The sequence below is a fragment of the Ictidomys tridecemlineatus genome, chromosome 3 (assembly GCF_052094955.1).
Source record: "Ictidomys tridecemlineatus isolate mIctTri1 chromosome 3, mIctTri1.hap1, whole genome shotgun sequence".
Classification (NCBI taxonomy): domain Eukaryota; kingdom Metazoa; phylum Chordata; class Mammalia; order Rodentia; family Sciuridae; genus Ictidomys; species Ictidomys tridecemlineatus.
Genome location: NC_135479.1, coordinates 16,655,975 through 16,679,301, shown reverse-complemented (window position 1 = coordinate 16,679,301; position 23,327 = coordinate 16,655,975). Strand labels below are relative to the sequence as shown.

The window sequence follows — 23,327 nt, the reverse complement described above, 5'->3', positions numbered from 1 at the left end:
TCCCTTTAGTCTTGCCCTGCTACAAACCATCTGAGAACATCCAATCCATCAATGACTTTTTTACGAGCACCTGAATCATGCCATAATACTTAAATGTTTCCTCACTATTGTTAGGATAAAATTCAAATTAGTCTTCCAAATTTATCTTCCTTTTCTTGAACCTTATATCTTTGGCAGATAATTCTTTCACTGATATATGATTCAACATACTGAGTTCCCTCATCCTTGGACCTGAAACATAATATTTCTTCTTGGAAACCTAAGAATCATCTTTTTTTTTTTTAATATTGTTTAGTTGTCAGTGGATCTTTATTTATTTATATGTGGTGCTGAGAATCGAACCCAGTGTCTCACATATGATAGGCAAGCACTCTAACGCTGAGCATCATCTTTGATCCAAACTCAAGTTCCATCTCAGGTGTTCTGCTCAGCTAATCTCAAAGTAATCACTCCTCCTAAGACTTCAGTATGTAATTCCTGAATCATGTACCTAGTACTGAGCAGACCAATACTTATCTTTGGTGCTTCCTTTTCCAATTCAATGCCGGGGGTACAGTAATATAAATTAACTCCTTGAAGACAAGAACCAAATCCTCGATTCTATTTTTTTTTAAGATGGACACAATATCTTTATTAATTTTTAAGCAGTGATGAGGGTCGAACCTAGGGCCTTGCATGTGCTAAGGGAGTGCTCTACCACTGAGCCACAACCCCAGCCCCCTCAATTCTTCTTAAATGTTTTCATCGTTCCTTATTTAACTACCCTTCAGAGGCAAGGTTAATCATGATAAATGATCCTGAAAAGCTGGTCTCCAAGGATCATTAATTACAGCACCTTGAAAGTTGTTAAATTTATTACTATTTTGCTCAAAGAATTCTGGAACTCCTTTTCTGGAAATGCCTCAGGAACATTTTGACTATCTTCAATGATGACACATCTTAGTTTCTATTCAGATCATCAACTAAGATGATTCCTCTGATCAAAGTTGAAGAACTATCAAAGGAATGAACATAAGCTATTGCTTTTAGGCCAGCCTGTTAGGAAACACCAAAGTGTAATTCTGCGCTTTACCTTTCTATAAATTTATCAGCCAATTTACCATTCATGAATGAGATTAGGGACATTTATCTTACCTAGTGTACATCACACTAAAGCAAACCACGAAAGCTTAAATAATTTAAATTATTTAGACATTAATAGAAATAACCTCTCGTACACTATATGTTCGTGTGTGCACACACACACACACACACAACTAAGTGTTATGTGTACATCTGTATCTAGACAGAGTCTTGAATGTATTCTACTTTAAATTTTCAAGGTTACTCCTTATCTTTCAACTCTAGGATCCGAGACCTGCTTACTATCAAACTAACATTAAGAAAAAATTAAGGGCTGGGGTTGTAGCTCAGTAGCAGAGCACTTGCCTATGGAGCATGTGTGAAGCACTGGGTTCAATTCTCAGCACCACATAAAAATAAACAAATAAAATAAAAGGCATATTGTCCATCTACAACAAAAGAAAGAAAGGAGGGAAGAAAGGAGGGACGGAAGGAAAGAAGAAAATTAAGAGAACTCTTAGTTAGGAGGACAATCACCACACTAAGCAATCTTCCTGCAAACACAAAATCAGATTTTTCTACTTACACTTCTAAACAAAATTACTTTTATAAATGTGAGTATTTGCATAAAGATCAATTTCATGTACAGATAGGTAGAAGCAAAATAAGTTTTAAACAAGATTCTTTTCTTTTTAAATTCTACAAAGAGAAGACTGGGTCTGTTTTCCTGGCCTTCTGAATAAGGATCTTGAAGAAATAACTATGCATAGGGTGTGCCCAAAGAATACTCGCTGAAAAAAAAAAAAAAAAAACTGCTGGGTGAGTGCCAGTTTAGAAAAAAAAAAAAATTTTTTTTCACCCAATTGGAAGTATAGAGAAACAGAAGTTGCAGCAACTCAGTTAAAAACTCTGAAGACCTTTTTAGGAAAAACGCAAAAAAACACATCTTTTCATTCTTAGTGTAAAAATTTTACGAAAGGTAACTAAATAAATCAATGAAGGATTCAACTATGCTAACTTTATCCATCTAAAAAGTAGTAACAGATTCTTTGATATCTGATATTATCAAATGGCATTAGGAACCCTGGGTGTTCTACATAAATGAACTTCATTATCTATCATAGTTTCTGTTTTGTGAAACCCGGAGCCTCTTGAGCGGAAGTCTGTCATAGTTTTCAATTAATTATTTCTGGGGAAAAAAATAAAACTTATGGTTTTGCTTAACAGGAATGAAAGTGAACTTCTCCAACAGTAGCTTTATTAAGTAAAAAAGATACCCATCCTGCAAAGGTTTTACTCTCTCACTACACCCCATCCTCCTCCAAGGCCATTCAGAACAACATAACCTTGTGCTCAGATATTTTTCATTGCCATAAGTTAAAAACAAACAAGAATAAACAATAGCTACAATAAGCAAACACAATGATACCAGGTTGAGAGAAACAAGTGAACTGGCTCCTTATGGAAATGCAAGTAACAAGAGCTGTATGGAGGATCACTAGGCCACTCAGCATACCACAGCAAAGCAGAAGGCATGTCTAACAGGGAAAATAGCCTTTCCCAGCCTGGCCTGGTCCCATAATTACAAAACAAACAACATTTCTGACAAAAAAAAAGGTATAATCCTGAGGTGTCAATGAGGAACTTAAGTCTAGCAAGACAAAATTAACAATTCAACAATAGTCCAGAATTTTCCCCACTATTCTACTAAAGAAACAAAAAAATCTCTGGTCCATCCTTCAGGTTTTCTGAGGCTTGCCAAATAAATCAACAGAAGTAAGATACCAAAAGCCTTCTACCCAGGCACTGAAAGGACACATACTCAAACTAAATGGGTGAAAAACCATCAGATATTCTTCAATTGTTCTTTCACTCCTTTTGAAATCTTCTAGTAACTAGATTTACCAGAAAAAGCTTTCTTGAGGAAAACACTTATTTTTAATACCTACTAAATAAATACCCACAAAAAAAAATAATAAATAAATAAATAAATAGCTACAATTCACATATCACCAGTAAGCACAGGGAGAAAGAACATAAAATATGTTATCTTAAAAAGATTTTTCTCTGGGCTGGGGATGTGGCTCAAGCGGTAGTGCGCTCGCCTGGCCTGTGTGGAGCCCAGGTTCGATCCTCAGCACCACATTCAAAACAAAGATGTTGTATCCGCCGAAAACTAAAAAATAAATATCAAAATTCTCTCTCTCTCTAAAAAAAAAAAAAAAAAAAAAAAGATTTTTCTATTTTGGGGCTGGGGTTGTGGCTCAGTGGTAGAGCACTTATCTAACATGGGTGAGGCACTGGGTTCGATCCTCAGCACCACATAAAGATAAATAAGTTAAAAAAAAAAAAAAAAGATTTTTCCAGCAACTGGGAAAATAAGCCAGTTTTCCACAAAAGGTATAAATCATCCTTCTTTGCTTTTCTTTTTTACTTTTTAATTTTGATACTGAGATCAAACCCAGGAAATCACACATGGGAGGCAGACTCTTTTATCATTGAGCTACATCCCATACTTTTTTTTTTTTTTTTTTTTAATTTTCAATGAGGATCTAATTTGCTGAAGTTGGCCTCAAACCTGTCTCAGTCTCCCAAATAGCTGGGATTACAGGCATGCACCACCAGGCTAAATACCAGGCTAAATCAACCCTTTCAAATACCAAAAATGTTCTTATTTGAGAGGGGAAAAAATTATTAAATTGATCACTTCTCTGGATCATTAAACTACAAGGAAACTACTTAACCTTCCCATCATCCCTTACAGTCAATGCCATGCCCAGTGTACTGTGCTGATGAGAGCTATTAAGTTCATATGTGTAGTCTTAGATCTCAACTATAAAATAAAGATATCACAATCATATTGAGTATTTTAAAGATTAAATAAGATACTAAATGTAACCAAACATATACAAGGTGTGGCAAATAAAAAAATTAATTAATTTCCTTTTTTTAACCTTTAAAAAAAATGCTAAGTCTGCCCTAGCAAAATGCCCCTCCCCAACCCAATCTACACACACACACACACACCACACACACACACACACACACACACCACACACACACACACACACACCCAGGCATGCATGTGCATACACAAAGGTAAAGGATACTACAGGCTTAAGAATATATTTAGTTAAGAACATTATGCCTTTCCTCAAAATGTGTTATCAATTTATTTTGTATTAGCCTCTTGAATATAAAGTTAAGTGTCTTTATTTTGCATGGTTGACAGTCTTTCCATCAACCAAACCTAAAGGACAATTTGATTGTTTCCAAGAATATAGCTAGGGTTTATGCCCAGGCTATGCATAAACAGCCTACAGTAATATTTTGACCTCTTATTAAGTGTATAATCTTAGGCAAGTTACATTATTCTGCAAAGAATGTAAATTAAGATAAAATATCTACCTCATCAAATTATTAAAGATTACATAAAAGAATTAAGACAACGCCTATCCTCTCCCAAAATGTAACAAACGTAGGCTATGATTATTTCTCTATCAACATGTTTCAACTCTGTTGTTTAATTTAAGTTTATTAAAAATGTTTCTTAGTTCAAATGATTTAGTCAAAATTCTTCTGGGGTTCTGCAGTCTGCCAGATTTCAGACTAATCCTGTCTCAAAGATCCTAAACTCTTGCCTCCCTCAGTTTTTACTTTGCTGGGATGTATCTCTCAAGTACCAGAAGAACAAATGGGAAACAGGGATTAAAGGAGAGAGTAAGAAAAAAAGTACACTACACATATACAGTATTATTCAATTTCTTGGCATATAACCCTTTATTCTATTAGGCAAAACAACTCACGGAAAGTGACTTTAATAATGCCTTTGCCTATTGCCATTTCCCCCATCTCTTCCTTTTCACCAAAATTAAAATTTCCCCACAAGTCCTTTACCTAAATTCTGAATATAATCTATCTGAATATAATCTATAGGACAATAATGCTACTGAATAAGTTGAAAGAATTAATCCATATTTATAAAATAACAGCACCATGCATGGTGGCGCACACCTGTAATCTGACTCCTGAAGCTGAGGCAGGAGAATAACAAGTTCAAGGCTAGCCTCAGCAACTTAGGAGGCCCGAGCTAACTTAGGATCTTGCTAAGTTACCTAAAGCCTCACTATCTCAAGATTAAAAAACATATTAAAAGGGCTGGGGATGTAGCTCAGTGATTGTAGCTCAGAGTCTGTGGTACCTTAAAAAACAAACACACAGGGCTGGGGTTGTGGCTCAGCGGTAGAACACTTGCCTAGCATGTGCAAGGCCCTGGGTTCGATCCTCAGCACCACATAAAAATAAAGATATTGTGTCCAAATACAACTAAATAAATAAATAAATATTAGAAAACAAACACACACACACAACTAGCAAGTTTTTAGTATGTTCCCTAATTTAAAAGAGTACAGTGTTTGCACAACTCATATACTTTAAAATCATCTCTAAAGGACTTGTATTACCTAATACAGTATAAATGTAAACAGCTGTTACACTATAGTACTGAGGTAATAATGACAAGAAAAAATATGTACATTTTCTGCACAGATGCGTTTCCCACCCCACCCCACCCCACCCCACCCCACCCCCGCCCCAGAGTTTTTGATCCTTACATGCTGAATCCATTGATGTGGAGCACTTAGATACTGAGGGCCTTCTGTAATGTTTAAGAAATTTTCACCAGACTTATATTAATTTCAAAACAATTTAACACCTTAGTAAAAATCCTTCATAAGTATACAAATATTCTGAGTCCCATGAGTCCAAACTTATAGAAACTCAATGCTTCCTTTACATTAATACATGAGCATAATTTTCCCAGACACATAATGGGAAACGGGAATAAGCAATGCTCTGGTAGACATAAAAGAGCATGACCTTAGGCATGAATTTCTGCCCAGATTGCAAAATAATCTAGTCCATTTGGTCTGTGTTTAGGGACAGAGTGGGAAAACTAAAATGCTACTCATTTGTGACAGAACATAGCCCCAAGCTTTCCATTTTCTAGTTAAAACAATTTATTTTATCATGTTGCTGGAACCTAATAGTGTGCTCTGCAAAGCACTGGAACCTCTAGTTATAACCAACAGAGAAAAATGTTTAAATTAAAAATACAGAAATGCTCACTACACCCAATAATCTCCCCCATCTGTTCTTTCTCCATCAACATATCTATCCAATCTATTCACCCATCTCCCCCATCCGTGACAAAAAAAATCTAATAATCACTCATTACAGTGTCTCTCTCTTCCTCCTGCATCCAATTCATCAGAAGTCCTAGTCATTTCTGTCTCCACTAACGAACTCTCTCACTCTTTCCTGCCAAAGATTAGGTCCACCATTCTCTTTCACCTATTAGTAAGTGCCTAGGTAGTTAAGACTTAGTTAGCCTAAATCTACCTCTACCCCATTCTCCACATAATGGCTTCACAGTAAAATCCTAAACTTGATATGATCTACAAAGGCCACCTATATTATCTGTCAATTACTTACTTCTCTGGACTCATTTCTCACTTATTCTCCTTTTTTAAAACTTTTTGTTATTTTTAGATATACATGACAGTAGAGTGTACTTTGACATATTATACATACATGGAATATCACTTACCTCAGCAACTTAGGGAGACTCTTACCTCAGCAACTTAGGGAGACTCTATCTCAAAATAAAATAAAAAGGGTTGGGAATGTGGTTCAATGGATAAGCACCCTTGGGCAACCAAGTAGCAGCAACCCCTTTCCCCCAAAACACAGACTCATTATCACATCCCATGTTGACTAAAAACAGCTGATGTGAACATTCATAGTACTCTGAACTTTGTTTCTGTGACACCCACAACTGTAAATATGTCATCTACATGATTACTTGCTCAAATAATTTCTGTTTAGCCTATATTCTCCATGAGGGCAGAGCAAGAATCACGTCTCTCTTACCATTGTATCCCTAGCACCACAACGTACAGTCAGCAGTGTAGATCTAAAAAAATGAATTAATCAAGTTCAAAGTCTTCCAAAATAAGGCTTTTGTGTCTCCTTCTATCTTTAGAAGATTACTTGGATTTACTGATTTTTAAACTTGCTGAAACTTGTAAGGAATACTGAAACCTTCATTTCTAAGACCTTAGTATAAGAGCCTGAACCCTTGTGAGTTATTAGGGTTATTTTGCAAACTGGGTTCTGAAATGCTTTGGTTAATCGTCTATTCCTATAGTTAACCAGATTTGAAACCTCAATTATCTATCATGGTCCCTCCTTCATTCAATACTCCCACACATTCCTATTTTTAAATCCCATTAAATTTACCTCTACATCATTTCTGAAATTATCTCCATATCTCTTCACACTACCACCCTTACCAACACCAGCCATGTCTCCAATATATCCCATTCTAGCCTTTTAAACTGTCTTGCCTCTGTACCTCCATAAACCCCAACCAAAATAAACACAAAAGTCAGCCACCTTTCCAAACTCATTTATGATATCTTTTCTTTCCAATCCCATTAACCAGTTATAATTTCTTCCTATTTCATTCATTATCACCCAGAATTAACTTTATACTACTATGTGCCAGGCACTGTTCTAGTCATCTATCTTACCATGTTCTCCACTCTCTATAAACTCCATTAGGATATTGACAGTTTTTCTACCTGTGACATCTCAAGTCTTAAGAATTTGTTGGGCTGGGGATGTGGCTCAAGCGGTAGCGCGTTCGCCTGGCATGCGTGCGGCCCGGGTTCGATCCTCAGCACCACATACCAATAAAGATGTTGTGTCCGCCGAGAACTGAAAAAATAAATGTTAAAAAATTCTCTCTCGGGCTGGGGATGTGGCTCAAGCGGTAGCGCGCTCTCCTGGCACGCGTGTGGCCCGGGTTCGATCCTCAGCACCACATACCAACAAAGATGTTGTGTCCGCCGAGAATTAAAAAATAAATATTAAAAATTCTCTCTCTCCTCTCTCACTCTCTCTTAAAAAAAAAAAAAAAAAAAAAAAAAAAACCAATTTGGATGGAAGTATAGCTCATGCACAATCCCCAGCACTGCAAAAACAACAAAAACAAAAAACACCATAAAAAAGAACAATAAAAAACAGTTAAAAAAAAAAAATTCTCTCTCCCCGCCTCTTTAAAAAAAAAAAAGAATTTGTTCATTTAATAAGTACTTATCACGGACTGGAGATGTGGCTCAAGCGGTAGCGAGCTCGCCTGGCATGCGTGCGGCTCGGTTCGATCCTCAGCACCACATACAAACAAAGATGTTGTGTCCGCCGAAAACTAAAAAATAAATACTAAAAAAAGTTCTCTCTTGCACTCCCTCTCACTCTCTTTAAAATAAAAAAAACACATTTGAAGCAACTACTTCTCCAACAAATAGATATCCCCCCCCAAATTCCTGTTGCCTAACTTCTTTAAGAATACCACAAAAAGCACTAAGAATAATTTTCACTAGCTACATATCTTCGCAGGAATCAAATGCTAAGAGAATAGAAGGGGAAAAAATGTAACTTCTTGGGTCATATGCAGGTTACTAGAAAAAAGCAAAGAGCACTAAATCAAAAGTGATCAGCAAATTAAAGCTTCCTCATCTCTAAAGTAAATTCTCTAAGAAAATAATGGAATTATTCCCATATTTGTATCCTAGATACCAAGGAAAACAATAATCACTTCAATAGACTATGAAAAATAAACTAAAAAAACTAGTTGTAGATCAAGAAACTTTTTTTCCCCCCAAAGTTATACTTCTAGGACAGAGGGGTTAAGCAGAGAACATGATTCATGTTTTTTGGCTGATGTTTCTCCGGACCCATCATTCTATGAAAGGAAGAGTTAAGAAAATGACAAATTTGATTGCCATTCTGACAAATTCTTCTCTGTGCCCTTAATAAATTCTTGTAGGAGCTATAGTTTGGAGCATTGCAGAGTCCCTAAAAAGCAAAACCTACAAACATATTAGTAATGCATTATATCATAAGGTCTTCATTAACTCTGAGAGGGTAAAGTTACCCAAGAAAAGATAAGTCACTGCAATCAAGACCTTCCAAAATTCGAATAAGTGCTTTAGTATCACTGAGGAATTATATTTTCAACCAACCTTGATGTGGAATAGACTTCGGAAGGCTATTAGACAAAAAAATAGATCAGCATAAATAAAGCCAGAAATTGAAGCATGAAAATAAATATGAATAGGGGAAAAAACTGAATCCAAGAATGAAGCTTTTAAAATGGTACAACAAAGAAACTGACAAGCTTGGTTCTAAACTTCCAAATCCAACAGAAAAACAAGAAATCTACAGAACACAAATTATAGCATCTAGGTAACATAAACAGACTAAAAGCGTAGGTGAGGGGAAACATTTATTCTTGGTTGTTTATCTTTTTCCTTGTAATCCTTAAAAACAAAGCACTGTGTAGCCAGGCATATTGGTACGCAGCTGTAATTCCAGCAACTTGGGAGGCTGGGGCAGGAGAATCATAAGTCCAAGGCCAAACTCAGAAATTTAGCAAGGTCCTGAGCAACTTAGCAAAACCTTGTCTCAAAATCTTAAACTCTTAAACAAACAAATAAAAAAATGGCTGGAGATGTGAGTCAGTATGAAGCACCACAGGTTCTATTCCAGCATCAAAAATAGAAAGTAGGGGGGGGGTGGAGGTGGGAGTGAGGGGAAGCATGTGAAGAGCATCATCTTCAACAATATTTCAATAGTCATAATGTTTTATTGAATTATTTTTATAGCAACCTTCAAGATAAGCTTAAATCTATAGTTAACAGTTCAAAGGGGAAAAAATAAAGCGCACCGGGACAGGGATGTAGCTCGATGGTATAGTGCTTGCCTCACCCTAGGTTAGATCCCCAGTAAAACACACACACACACACACACACACACACACACACACACACACACACACCCGCGCGCGCTGGTAGGGGGTCTATCATGTAGTCCATTGCTAATTGTTTTGACATGAGGTACTTATTATGGAAATTTATAAGCACAGGACCCATAAAATGAAAAACAAGTTTAGCAAAATCAGAAATGGCTCCAAGGACTGAGAACAAAATAAGAGAAAAAGGGCGGGGATTGGGGGGTAGGGCTAAAGTGAAGAAAACAAGTACACATTCAAAGGCACTCAACAAGGATATCACTTCTACTTAAGAATTAAACATTAAGGTATTTCCTACACCTTCCACAGTAATGTCAGTTAAGAATGATTTCATTTCTAATAAACCCAAGATAGTACAGAATTTTCAAAGCAGTTGTATGTACACTCTACCAAAACAAATGCATGAAACATTTTGAGAATATTTTTCAAGAAAGCTAAACAAAAGCATAAGACTTTAAAAACTAACATAAAATCAGTTAACAAAAAAATTAACCAAAAAAGGGAAAGATTTTCTCTAACCTGTCTCATTTAGCAATATATAGTTTACTGCCAAGTGCAGTACAATGACAAACACACAATTTGCCAAAAATTCAACACATTAAAAAAAAAAAATCAATCATCCTATTACTGCTAGCATGTGCCAAGAATTTACAAGAGATCACAGTTAGAGATCACAATTTTTCCTTTAGGAGGTAGGGGAGAAAAAAACACAACTGAATTCTTGGTTGAGGACTCGATTTTCAGACATTACATCCACTTGTAATTTAAATAATCTTATTTAAAAACAATTCATTCCACAGTCTCCTGTACAAAATATTTTCATCATGGCTGCCTAAACTATATATATTTGGCCTACTATACCTATGGAAACAGAATAAAATATAGACAAGCTGCTTAACAAGAACATAACTTGTTACAGCAGAAATAACGACTCATTCTAGGACTCAACAATTTCATTATGGTTATGAGATTTGGGAGAAACTATCTGATCACATAGAAAAGGATTCTGAGCATCTGAAAAACAACTTCCCTTTTCTTCTTTTTTAATTAAAGTAATGCTTTATCTGGCAAATTATTAAAAATTTAAAATTTTGAGAAGGTCAACAAACATTTAAATAAATACCAGTCAATCTGGTAATGAGGGTAGCAGGGTGGGAACAGAAGTTCACTGGATTAGATAATGGGGAATGAAGGGAAGTGGGGAGAGGAATGAAGGGAATTGAGGGGGGATGAGAATAAAACAGTAAAATGAATAGAATCTAACTTTCCTATGTTCATATATGAATACAACACCAATGAAACTCCACATCATAAACAACTCCAAAAATGGGATACTAATTAAAAGTTATACTCCATGTATGTTATATGTTTAATATGTCAAAATACACTCCACTGTCATGTAGATCTAAAAAGAATTTTTAAAAAGCCAATCTGGTAATCAAAAACTTTAGAGTATTTATGCTGTACTGGTGGTTTGAATTTAAATACAATTATAATGTGCAAAAAAATATTTACTTGACAGTACTTTCAGTGCCCAAATTTCGTTTCCTTTTATATGATCTAGAGCTCGGAAAGTTAACATTTTAAAAGAGTATTTGGATAACTTAATTTCAAGAGGATTCAATCAATCCCAAAAAGTTTCCCAACATGATCCCTTGGCTGGCCTTATACTTCTCACCCCTCTAATCAACGCATTATTATTTGAGAATATTACTCAGAACCAAGTAGTGAATGAATGAACTAAGAGGTTTTTTCAAGTTATTAGAATACCCTATGGAATAAGTTCTCTTTGGGTATTTTTATTTCATTGCATTAGAACACTTACCACAGCATTACCAAAACCTATTAATATTTTCAATGCAATGTTTCTGAACATAACCTTACTTAGAGTCAAGATGCCTTTTTGTTAAATACACAAAATACATAGTTTATGAATCTTCAACTGCATGCGCCTACTATAATTTTAAATGAGAAATGTTTAATGTCCACCAAGATAGTAGTAAATTATGCAGCAAAGTCAGTGAGAATAATGCCACAAATATTGGCAAGCTGATTTAAGCTGCTAACACTTTTAAAGAAAAATAAGCTATCTTACGAAAGTAGTGAACCTCTAAAACATCCACTTTAAACGTGAACTTATAAGTAAACTTATAGAACTAGGTCTACAATGTAGAAATTCTGCAAAAATTACCTGGACTATTATCTTCAAAACAGAAACAAAACAAAGTTTCATTTCAAATATACAAAGTCATACATGTGAATAAAACAAACAAACCCAAGAAACACAGGTAATTTGCTGGTTAAAAGCACTGCTGCCTCAATCACCAAACTCTTCAGATAAAATCTTAAGTCATCTTTTTACTATTGGTAAAGAAAAAACATTTTTCCAACATATCTACCAACTGCCTTCTCTAGTACATTACACCATTTCTTCCAAAAGGAAAATGAAGAGAATCTACTAGTCAACTATCTGCCCATCTTTCCCAACTTCTTATGTACCCTCTTTCACAAATCTAACATTTATAAGTAGTAAATGTAGATTTATTATTTTTAAATATAATGTACTTCCTTATTTAAATACATAAATAAAGAACTGAAAGAGTGAAGTACCTCTGGTTCCATCATGCCAATTTGGCCAGTTGCCCATAAAGAATTTATATAGAATTTTCTCAAACCAACAAATTTGGAAATACCAGTAAAAATGTATCTCAAATACGTCAATACAACTTTGCTGGGGGGAAAAAAAAACGAATCTAAAAAAAAAAATGGCATCTTTCCAAAGAAAAATCAAGGTCAAATGGATTGTGTTTGGAGGCAACAAAAAATATTCTTAAGCACTTTCCAATTATTAGTCCTTAAAGTGTAAGTGTGAATCACATATTTGATCTTGTCTATTTCTCCATATAACTCCCAAAATCCTTGGGATGTCCAAAGTGATAGCAGGTTTTCTATACTAATAAACTGAACTGATGGCTGACAAGCCCCAGGTAGCTTCAGAATGGGGGCTAGTCACTGCAAAGACCAAGGTGGGATTAAAGAGTTGGTACTTTCAACCTCTGGAGTGGGGAGGTTAACTGAAGGTTAAGTTGATCACCAAAGGTCAAAGACATAATCAACCTTGCCTATGTAATCAAGCTTTCAAAAAATTCAAAAGGACAAATTCGGAGAGGTTCAGGACACTTAGGCAAACCCAGGGAGGGCAGGGAAGCTTCAAAACCCCTTCTTCCATCCTTTGTAATTTCACTGATTTAAAAAAACTGGTAAAGGTACAATAGCATTTCCCCGAGTTCTATGAACCATTCAAGCAAAAGAACTGAAACTGAGGAAAGGGTTTTAGGAACCTGATTTATAACCAGTTGGTTAGAACAGAGGTAAAACAACCTGGAGCTTACATTTAGCACTTGAAATGGAGAGGGGTGTCAGTTTTGGAGACAGGGTTCTCAACCTGTGGGATATGACACTTTTCCCAAGTAGACAAGAAATGCATTTAGAGGACGTCCACCTGGGGCTCACTAAAATTGACTGATTGCAGGTAAGAAGAAGCCCTAACATTTTTTCAAGTCACTGATATTTTCTATGTTGAACGTTGCAGTGAGAACACAGGAAAAAGTACTTTTCTAACAGTAAGAAATCTTATATGGAAGGTGAGGAAGAGTATCGGCATAGAGGTGGTTGGTCATAAGCTGCTGTGTTATACTAGATAATGTACATGTGGAAATGAGCTATTCTATTTTTGTACGTATTTTGAGTATTCCACAATAAAAATAGTGAGTTCTTTATAAAAAAAAAAAAAGAAAGAAAGAAAGAAAAAGATTGGGGTATGCTGTGCTCAATGTCTGATTAAAAGCCACTATGGGGCGCAGTGGCATGCACCTATAATCCCAGCAGCTCGGGAGGCTGAGACAGGAGGATCACAAGTTTGAAGCCAGCCTCAGCAAAAAGAGAGGCAATGAACAACTCAAGTGAGACCCTGTCTCTAAATAAAATACAAAAAATAGGACTGGGGATGTGGCTCAGTGGTCCTGTGCCCCCAAATTCAATACCTGGTACCAAAAAAAAAAAAAAAAAAGCCACTATAAATTCCAATAAAGCTAACTAAATTAACTACATATTTATGGCTACTTATTAAAAACAACAAAATCTCAACACTCAAGCCATATAGTTTCAAAAGAATTTTACTCACTCTGAAGAAGTACTGGTATGATGTTACAAATATGATGTCTTATAGTTTTTCCTTAATAAGGTTTCCAAGAAAACTAGCATCTTTTGGGCTACAGCAACATAACACTATATCAGAAATTCCTGCCTTTTTTTCCTTTTCTACTAGATACATGTATCTACCTACCTAAAACTAGGAAAAAGATAAATGGAACATAGGCACCAATATACAAACAATTATAGTCTCTCCAAAATAGGGATTCACTAAGTCGTCTTTGCCCCAATATTTCTCAAGAATGACATAATGCATGCAGGCAGTCTACTCACAGGGATACATGGCATTGCTCAGGATCAGCTCTGGTCAATTCTTCCTCTTCAATATCAGACTCTCCTCCTGAACTACTGTCAGTGATGTCTGAATCAAATGCTTGTTCACTGCACCGCAAGTTGGCTATGCCACTAGCTGTAAATCTCTCCAACTCTTCTGAAATTGAATCGCTTTTCAAGAAGTTGCTAAGTCCCTCTGAAGTGGTAGTTTCACTGGCAGCTTTTCTCAAGGCAGCTTCAGCCTTTCGGGTCAGCATCAACTGGCTCCGGGATCTCAAGGATTCCAAATTTGGCAATTTGCTCAAAGTTTTCTCTAAAAATCCACCCAGCTGATGCTGCAAATGCCTCTCCACTTGCTTGGCTTGTACAACCTGTAAGCGCTTCTGTAACCTACGGGCACGGCTCTCAATATCAGCCTGACGCCTCAATAAAGCTGTTATCCTTGTATCAGAATCTAAAGCACTGAAAAGAATGGAAGACAGGGGAGACTTTCTGCCCTCTAACTTGACATCCCCCAAGTTAGAGCTGGAGTCTGTACCAGGTGATAACCTACTGCTTCCTTGAAGTGCTGGCTGTTCTATGGAATTGACAGAAGATTTGTTTGCAGTGCTATTATTGCTATATAGAGTTGTGTGTTCTACATCAAGGCTTCTGTGTGGAAGAGTGCAATTGGTCATACCCCCCTTTATGTCCCCAGAGTCAGTTACCGCCACTTCACCTCCCTGAAGAGCAGATGAAGTGAGAGCCCGTTTTCCCTCATTGAGGGAACTGGAATTGTCATGATCAGAATGTGTTGAACTTTTAGTCAATTTCTTAGCCAACCCATTTACAGGCGCTTGTGGCAGAGCTGTCTGACCACTTGTATTCATGGTTCTAAGATTTTCTAAGGAAAACTCCAAAACTGGCTGTCTCCCCAACAGCTCAGCTCGGAGTTCATAGGATTGAGATAACAGAGAATGAGATTTAAGGACTGTCTGCTTGCTGAAGACCCCTTGCAATTTCAAAGACTCTTTTGAAGGAACAGATGTTACATCAGAGCAGAGGTAAGATGCCACCAGTGGTTGCAGCTTTCCCAAGTCTTCCTTGGTAGAATTACTTCGGAAGTCTAGACTAGGATCCTCTGCAGCAATGGCTTTTCTTTTGGTTCCGTTGGCAGCAATAAGGATATTGGCGTTGCCGTTATTTTCGGCACTGCCGGGGGACAAGGTGGAGGATGGGGGAGCCAGTTTGAACCGGATGTGATGTGCTTCAGCTGCTGCATCGGTGAGAGCGGGCGCCATCGCAGCCATTCAGCACAGAGAGACAGGAAGTCCAGCCTCTCTCGATGCCGGTGCCGAGGCCAGCTCCACAGCCTCTTACTGCCTCCCCTGAGAACAGACTAGAAGAAAAAGAAGAAAAGTTAGAAATACAAAAACACTGAATAACATACATTTTTCATACATACACTATTTAAGGTATTATCCAAATTCTGCCTCCAGGAAGAAAACACTTTGGAGCACTGAATGTCTTTCATCTGGAGGGATGAAGGGATCACAATTCCTGAACAAGACAAAGAATTCTACCCTTCTTTTTGCCACTTGAAAACCAGATTTAAAGTTGCCAAAACAGAAGTTCCATTCAGCGATAATCACAAGTTGTTAAATCATTTGTATGTAAAACAAAAATCTCCAAACTTCTTGGGAATCAGTGGATTTAAAGCAAATATATCAAACTAAACATCCTGAAATAGCAAAATATTAGTAAGGAACTCCTCATGCTTACAAAAAAAAAAAGTAAGCCAAATGTCATAGGTTTGTACACTTTTCTGGCCAGAAATCCAATTTTCATCAGCTTCTTCCCACTTCTCTGCAAGTACAGTCTGTAATACAAGGATAAATGTACCACTCCTACAATAGCAATTTTTTTAAAATTTTTTAATATTTATGTTTTTAGTTTTCAGCGGACACAACATCTTTGTTTGTATGTGGTGCTGAGGATCAAACCTGGGCCACACGCATGCCAGGCGAGCGCACTACCACTTGAGCCACATCCCCAGCCCCCTACAATAGCAATTTGCTTCAACAAATTTCTTTCATATCAGAGCACTCATTAATGTCTTCTATACTGGCTCCTTCCTTTCAGCCTAAGAATTTACTCAAGTCTCCTCTGTCCTCAAATTAATTGCCCAACAAGTCTCATTCCCTTTAACCAGAAACTCCTTTAAAGAATATTAAAAACAGCTGCCTCTATACTATTTCCTTTTCCATAATCTAGATTCCATCCCTACTGCTCTGACAAAGTTCACCAGTAGGATCATTTTCAAGTTCAATGATCAAGTCTGTGTCTCCTTTCTTGACTTCTTCCAAACATTAGCATTGGGCATGCTGACCTTCCTGAAATTCTCCTTTCAACACACAGATTATTAAAATATGCACACCAGGGTACTTGTCCTTAACACTACTATCATTCTGTTCTTTCTCCTGCCTACCTACCCCTTTAAATGCTGATACTCCCAGCCCCAAGATTCTCAATTCATTTCCTTGGCATCAATTATAGCATGATGGAAGGGACTGGGGTTATGGCTCAGTGGTAGAGTGCTCACCTTGCACGTGGCAAGGTCCTGGGTTCGATTCTTAGCACCACATAAAAATAAATAGGTAAGGGCTGGGATTGTGGCTCAGCATTAGAGCGCTCACCTCCCATGTGCAAGAACCTGGGTTCAATCCTCAGCACCACATAAAAAATAAATGAATAAAATAAAGGTATTGTGTCCAACCTACAACTAAAAAATAAATATTTTTTAAAAATAAATAGGTAAATAAAGTTAAAAAAAAAGAAGTCTCCCAACCAAGATTTTTGGGAAAAACAAATTATAGCATGATGAAGCTTGCTTACCCTCAAAAAAATTTTTTTTCTGAGCTATACTAATCAACATTCCCACTCCTAATCCCTAAACTCCCTGAATCTCAGAATTCCCTTTCTTCTTCCAACACACTTATTCCTCACCCTGTTTCATTATCTTAATTAATAAAATCATTTTTATTTATTTAATAATCAAGCTAGAAACTTCAATTATTTGCCTCTTCTTCATCTCTCTTAATTTATTTGATCTGGGAGCAAAGGGAAACCTATGTAAGTCATCTATTCTTAAAATATGGTCTCTGGAATTATTATGGGGATCTCAAGGACCATTTTGGTTTTTGTTTGTTGGGATTTTTGCTTTTTGTTTTTTGCGTGATGGGGATCAACCCAGTACCTTGCATGTGTGCTACACATGTGCTCATCCACTGAGCTACATTCCTAGCCAAAAAGACCATTTTGGAGGTCCATGTTTTCACAGTAATACTAAAACACTGTCTTTTTCACAGCGTTGACACCTACTCTTCAGTAAGAGAGTGCAAAACCAAAGATGAGCAAAACTGCTGGTATGTTAGAACAAATTGTACTAAGAGTCATGTATTCTCCACTTGCAGTTAAAAGAAAGCAAGCTCCACTTAAGATTTTCTTGATGAAGCAGTAAGAATTAAAATTTTTATTAAATCTTAACCCTTGAGTACATGTTTTAATATTGTGTATTGAAAGGAAAAGTACGTGTAAAGCACTGTGCTGCTTTATGAAGTCTGAGGAAAAGCACTTATACAATTGAGTTACAAAGCTGAACTAGTTTTCTACATGGAATACTATTTTTATTTGGCAGAAGGACTGACAAGTAGTTAGCAGCCATTTTCTCAAAGCTAAACAAAGTGAATCTGTCACTTCAAGGAAAATCATTGACAACATTTTTATTGTTGGGCTGGGGTTGTGGCTCAATGGTAGAGCGCTTATCTAGCATGCATGAGACACTGGATCCGACCCCTGGCACCACATAAAAATAAACTTTAAATAAAATAAAGGTATTGTGTCCATCTACATCTAGAAAAAAGTTTTAAAAATTTTTTAAAATGTTTGTTGTCAATGATAAAAAAGTGAGATTTCAAGCTAAAATTAGTATTTTGAACTTGGATCCACCTCATAAGCTTGAACATTTCTCCAATACTTAAAAAGCTATTTCTAATTAACCAGATTTGTGGTGATAGTAATCAATGTAAATATCTAACATCATATAATACAATATTCACATTTGAAAGCTCTGCATAATCCCCTAGAAAACTATGTATGGAGCCAGCACAGTAGCGCGTGCCTGTAATCCCAGCGGCTTGGGAGGCTGAGACATGAGGAATTCCAAAGCCAGCCTCGGCAAAAACCAGGAGCTAAGCAACTCAGTCTCTAAATAAAATTGGTCTCTAAATAAAATACAGAACAGGGCTGCAGAAGTAACACAGGGGTCGAGTGCCCCTGAGCTCAATCCCCGGTGCCAAAAAAAAAAAAGATAGAAAAGAAAAACCATGTATGGATAAAACTCAGTGCAAGACAGACCACTGGATCTTAATATAACAGTATGAAAAGTTAACTGATACAATTTTAGCTTCCATGTTACAACCAGCCTTTATAAAACTTTGGGTGAAATGTCATAAGATAGTCACAGGTATTTGATTTAAAAAAAAAAAAACACTCAAATAGTCCTTTTCAAATCTACTTTTCTGATGAGAGCAGATTTTTTCTTTTTTTTAGTGCTCGGGATTGAATGCGGGGCCTTGCACATGCTAGGCAAAAGCTCTACCACCAAGCAACATCCCCAGTATTTCCTTTATATACTTCCACCTAAACCACATATCATAATATGCATGTAGAAGACATTAGTACCCAGTTGTTTTCTATTAAGTCAATTATTAAAAAGATCTGCCAAAAATGTAAAATAATGCCTTTCATTAAGCTTTTGCTTTGGCCAAAAGTTATTTTTCATAATAAGTAATGGGTTTATTATTTTAAAATGAAGTAGTAGATAATTATGTTTAAAATTTCTCAAAGTCTCTAATAAAGCAAGTATGTATAGATAATAACCCAAAAAAGGGTTGGGGATGTGGCTCAAGCGGTAACATGTGGCCCGGGTTCGATCCTTAGCACCACAAAGATGTTGTGTCCGCCGAAAACTAAAAACTAAAATATTAAAAATATATATATATATTCTCTCTCTCTCTCTCTCTCTCTCTCTCTCTCTCTCTCTCTCTCTCTCCTCTCTTACAAAAAAAGTAATAATAATAACCCAAAAAAGCTCTTTGTGCCAGTAATTTTTAAGAGTGAAAAAAGAGTTGGGTGTGGTGGCACAAGCCTATAATCCCAGCAACTCCATAGACTGTTCAGCCAGTCCCTGCAACTTAGCAAAACTCTGTCTCAAAAGAAAAAATAAGGACTGGAGATATGCTCAGCAGCACAGTGACCCTGAGTTAATTACCCAGTATTTAAAAAAAAAAAAAAAAAAGGTAAAAAAGTCCTACAATCAAAGTATATGAATACATTATGCAATCCTCCAATTTTGACATTTTCATTCAATACCTATGTGAGATGATAGGCCCTACAGAACTACACTAAGCTTCTTTATAGTATGACAATTCAAATTATTAATATAAAAATACTAAATTATTGAGAAAACATTATTCCTAGAAGCACCCACACACACGCAGGCCAAATTTGTATACTGCTCTAAATGCTCTAAGTTTCTTATCTAGGGTTGTGTTTTAATGAACTTTCTATAAAAGGAGGTCTTTGGGGCTTATATATTTATTCATGGACTTTTTGGTTTACGGCATTCTGTGTGACACAAACTGTTCTATGTTCACTTTTTGCAATTCTGATTTTAAATTCAATATTAATTCCTAACAGAACATAAATGGTTGTTATAGATCGACAACTGAACTAATAGAAATTATTTGTTCAAAATACTGTGTTTTACAACATACAAAGCATTTTCCCATAAACAAAAAATCACTATCAGATCTTTCCCATCAATATCCTATTCTTTTGACTACCAATACACAGTTGATATATCAGCAATGCAATGAGGCATATTATCAGTGACACAATTAGTACAACATGTGGAAAAAAATTGCTGTACCTTACTTCCCAAAAGCACTAAAGTCTCAGCAATGGCAGGAAAACAGTCTTCTTTCTGGGGACCCAGACAAAGAAAAAAAAAAAAAAAAACTTACACAAAATAGAAAAACACAGGTTCACCCAACAAAAATAAAAGATGGGTCATGATGGGTATATACTGGTGCATGCCTATAATCCCAGCTCCTCAGGTTGAACTTATGGTCCTCCTCCATAGCCTCCTAAGTTCAAAGCCACATTCAGCAACTTAGCAAAGCCATAAGCAATTCAGTGAAACCCTGTTCTCTAAATTAAATACAAAAATAGCTGGAGATGTGACTCAGTGGTTAATTGCCCCCGAATTCAATCCAAAAAAAAAAAAAAAGTGGGGGGGGGTCATAATCAACATCATACCACTGAAGGTATTTTATTTTAGAATTATACAATTCTTTAAAGTTTGACAACTTAAGAAAACTACACTGGCTCTAATTTCTAAGAGAAAAGTGTAAGACACCAAGAAGACTTCTTTTGGGCTGGGGTTGTGGCTCAAGAGGTAGAACACATGCATGAGGCACTGGGTTCGATCCTCAGCACCACATAAAAATAAAATAAAGATATTGTGTCCACCTATAACTAAAAAATAAATATTAAAGACTTCTCTGACCATAGTCCTCTCAAGCTGTCCATGAACTTGAAATTCAATCATACAATTTCAAAAGCAAAAGTTTATTTTATTCACATTTTCTCCTTGGTCTCAATATCCCCCACAGGATGCACTACAAAGAGCAGTTCCTAAAACAATCATCTAAATTCTATCTAAAATCATCTTCTTTCTTTAGAAACTCCTATTCTGAATTCCTAAAATCTTTAGGTTTCCAAACCAAAGAAACAGTACTGTTTAAAAAGAAAAGATATTTAAACCCATATCCTCCCTCTTCCCTTATAGAATTCAAATGCTATGCTTGAATTCAATACTATCCTTAAAAGCATTTATAGGTCAGGAGAGCAAGAGCTCAAGTAAGCAAGTCTGGATTCATATCCTGGCTCCAACTCCTCAAATTATTTTGTTCCCTCAACTGCCTCATCTACAAAATGATAGAGCCCACCTTATAAGGTTACAGTATTTTTATGTGCTTACACAAAATATTTTCATTAACTGAATCGATTACCTAGAACAAAATATCCTTTCATATTTATCTATTAATTATAATCTGGAAACAGCTAACATAGAAGGAATAAATTTCCACTAATTTTTTAATGCACAGAAAAAAGAACGCAAATTAGTCTAAAACTGCTTTTTTTGTAAATCTAGATTAACTTATTTTATTAGTTTTCATTATGTTGCTTATAATAAGAAAAGCATGTTAAATTCCCAGTAATTTAAATTATTATCTTTCTATACAATGAAATACTTCATAACATAGAACAAAGCATTGCAGAGCTACATTTACTAACATGAAAAAGCATTTGCTTCAATGATAAGTTTAAAAAAGTATTACAAAACATACTACGACCTCATTTTTGCTTTAAAAATGAAGGTGACAAGATTCTTTTGCCTTTTAACTTATACAGTGTCTCCATCAAAAACATGTATTACTTGTATAATAAAAGGGAGAGAAGCAAAAAAAAGGAAAAAAAAAGAAATTCTTAAGGAGTCAAAAAATCCAAATAAAGCAAAAACATCATAGTAAGCAAAATGTTCATTAAAACAATGTGGATCCCACTTGACCTCATAAATAACAAAAAGCTTCACTCAACAATTTAAAAAAGAGAAAAATTGTCAAATTTCTGCAGTTTTGCAAAAATAGCACATCAGCTTATGATAAATCACCTTTCTTCAAAAAATACAAAACATTAAAAGCTATAATTAACTAATTAATCATGATAACAACCTGGGTAGTACATTCAGGGCTGAGGTCAAAATTCACTAATGAGAACAGATAATGCAGTTATACTGTATAATCAAAATAAAGAATTCAAAATATCCTAATTCTTATCTCATTTGGTAGACTATAATCTGACAAACACAATACAGATGGAGCTATCTGTTGCCACTGTCATAAATTAAGCAGTAGAGACCCAAGAAAGGGGTCATTGCCAGGCGCGATTGTGCATGCCTTGTAATCCCAGCATCTCAGGCTCCTTGGTTGAAGCAGGAGAATCAGAGTTCAAAGCCAGCCTCAGTAACTTGGCAAGGCCCTAAGCAACTCAGGGAGACCATGGGTCTAAAAGAAAAGGACACAGCTCTGTGGTTAAGTGCCCCTGGGTTCAATATCCGCTAAAAAAAGGGGGGGGGGCTGCGAAGGGGTCATCAAATCAAGGTCCTTTAGCTACAAAATATTGGGCTATAAAATTAACAGTTTCTCTCCCAATTCTAAAGAAGCATTTTAAGAACAGGAAGCTGTAAAGGTATTCAGCATGCAAGCACATTTAACACTGCTGAGAGATTTAAATCACAATCAAGTTCAAATGGGTGACCTTTAGGGTCCATACCAAGATCCTTCTATTCTAAATTGCAACACAGACCCAAGAACAAATTTCTATTTAGCACAAGTAGCACTTGGGAAACAAACACATACCCGCCAGGGCAGTGTTTCTCAAACAGCATTTCTAACATCTCAGGCTGAATAATTTTTGTCATGTGGGCAATACTGTGCATTGTAGGTTGTTTGACAGCCATCTCTGGTTTCTGCCCGCTAGATGCCAGCAGCACCCTTCTGCAAATGGTAACAAAAACACCAAAAACACCTCAATACATGTGTCAAATGCTCCACACTGGCAAAACAAAATTACATCTACCAATTAAAAGCCCCTAGCTTGAAATACAGATAGATGTCTGTGTCTCTGTCTCCAGAAAGCAAAATGTTACCAGGATCATTTGAATACTCCAAGTCAGAACTAACTGCACCTACAAATGAAGACCTCACTTTATTCCCTGTAAATTCCCAGCAGTACGCCA

General features: G+C 36.2%; 1 protein-coding gene across 12 annotated transcripts in view; it reads right to left on the bottom strand.

Moving 5' to 3' along the window:
• Positions 1–23,327, bottom strand: part of Kansl1 (KAT8 regulatory NSL complex subunit 1) — a 197,334-nt gene that overhangs the window by 131,077 nt on the left and 42,930 nt on the right. For 11 of the 12 annotated variants that reach the window (XR_013436010.1, XM_078041924.1, XM_078041930.1 and 8 more), the window contains one exon: positions 14,423–15,800. Coding sequence is in view for 11 of the 12 variants with exons in the window: in XM_078041924.1 (XP_077898050.1) it covers positions 14,423–15,711 (1,289 nt within the window). In the remaining variant the exon portion in view is untranslated. Of the gene's footprint in view, positions 1–14,422; positions 15,801–20,393; positions 20,448–23,327 lie in introns of all 12 variants that reach the window. The other variant, XM_078041926.1, reaches the window with a different exon arrangement.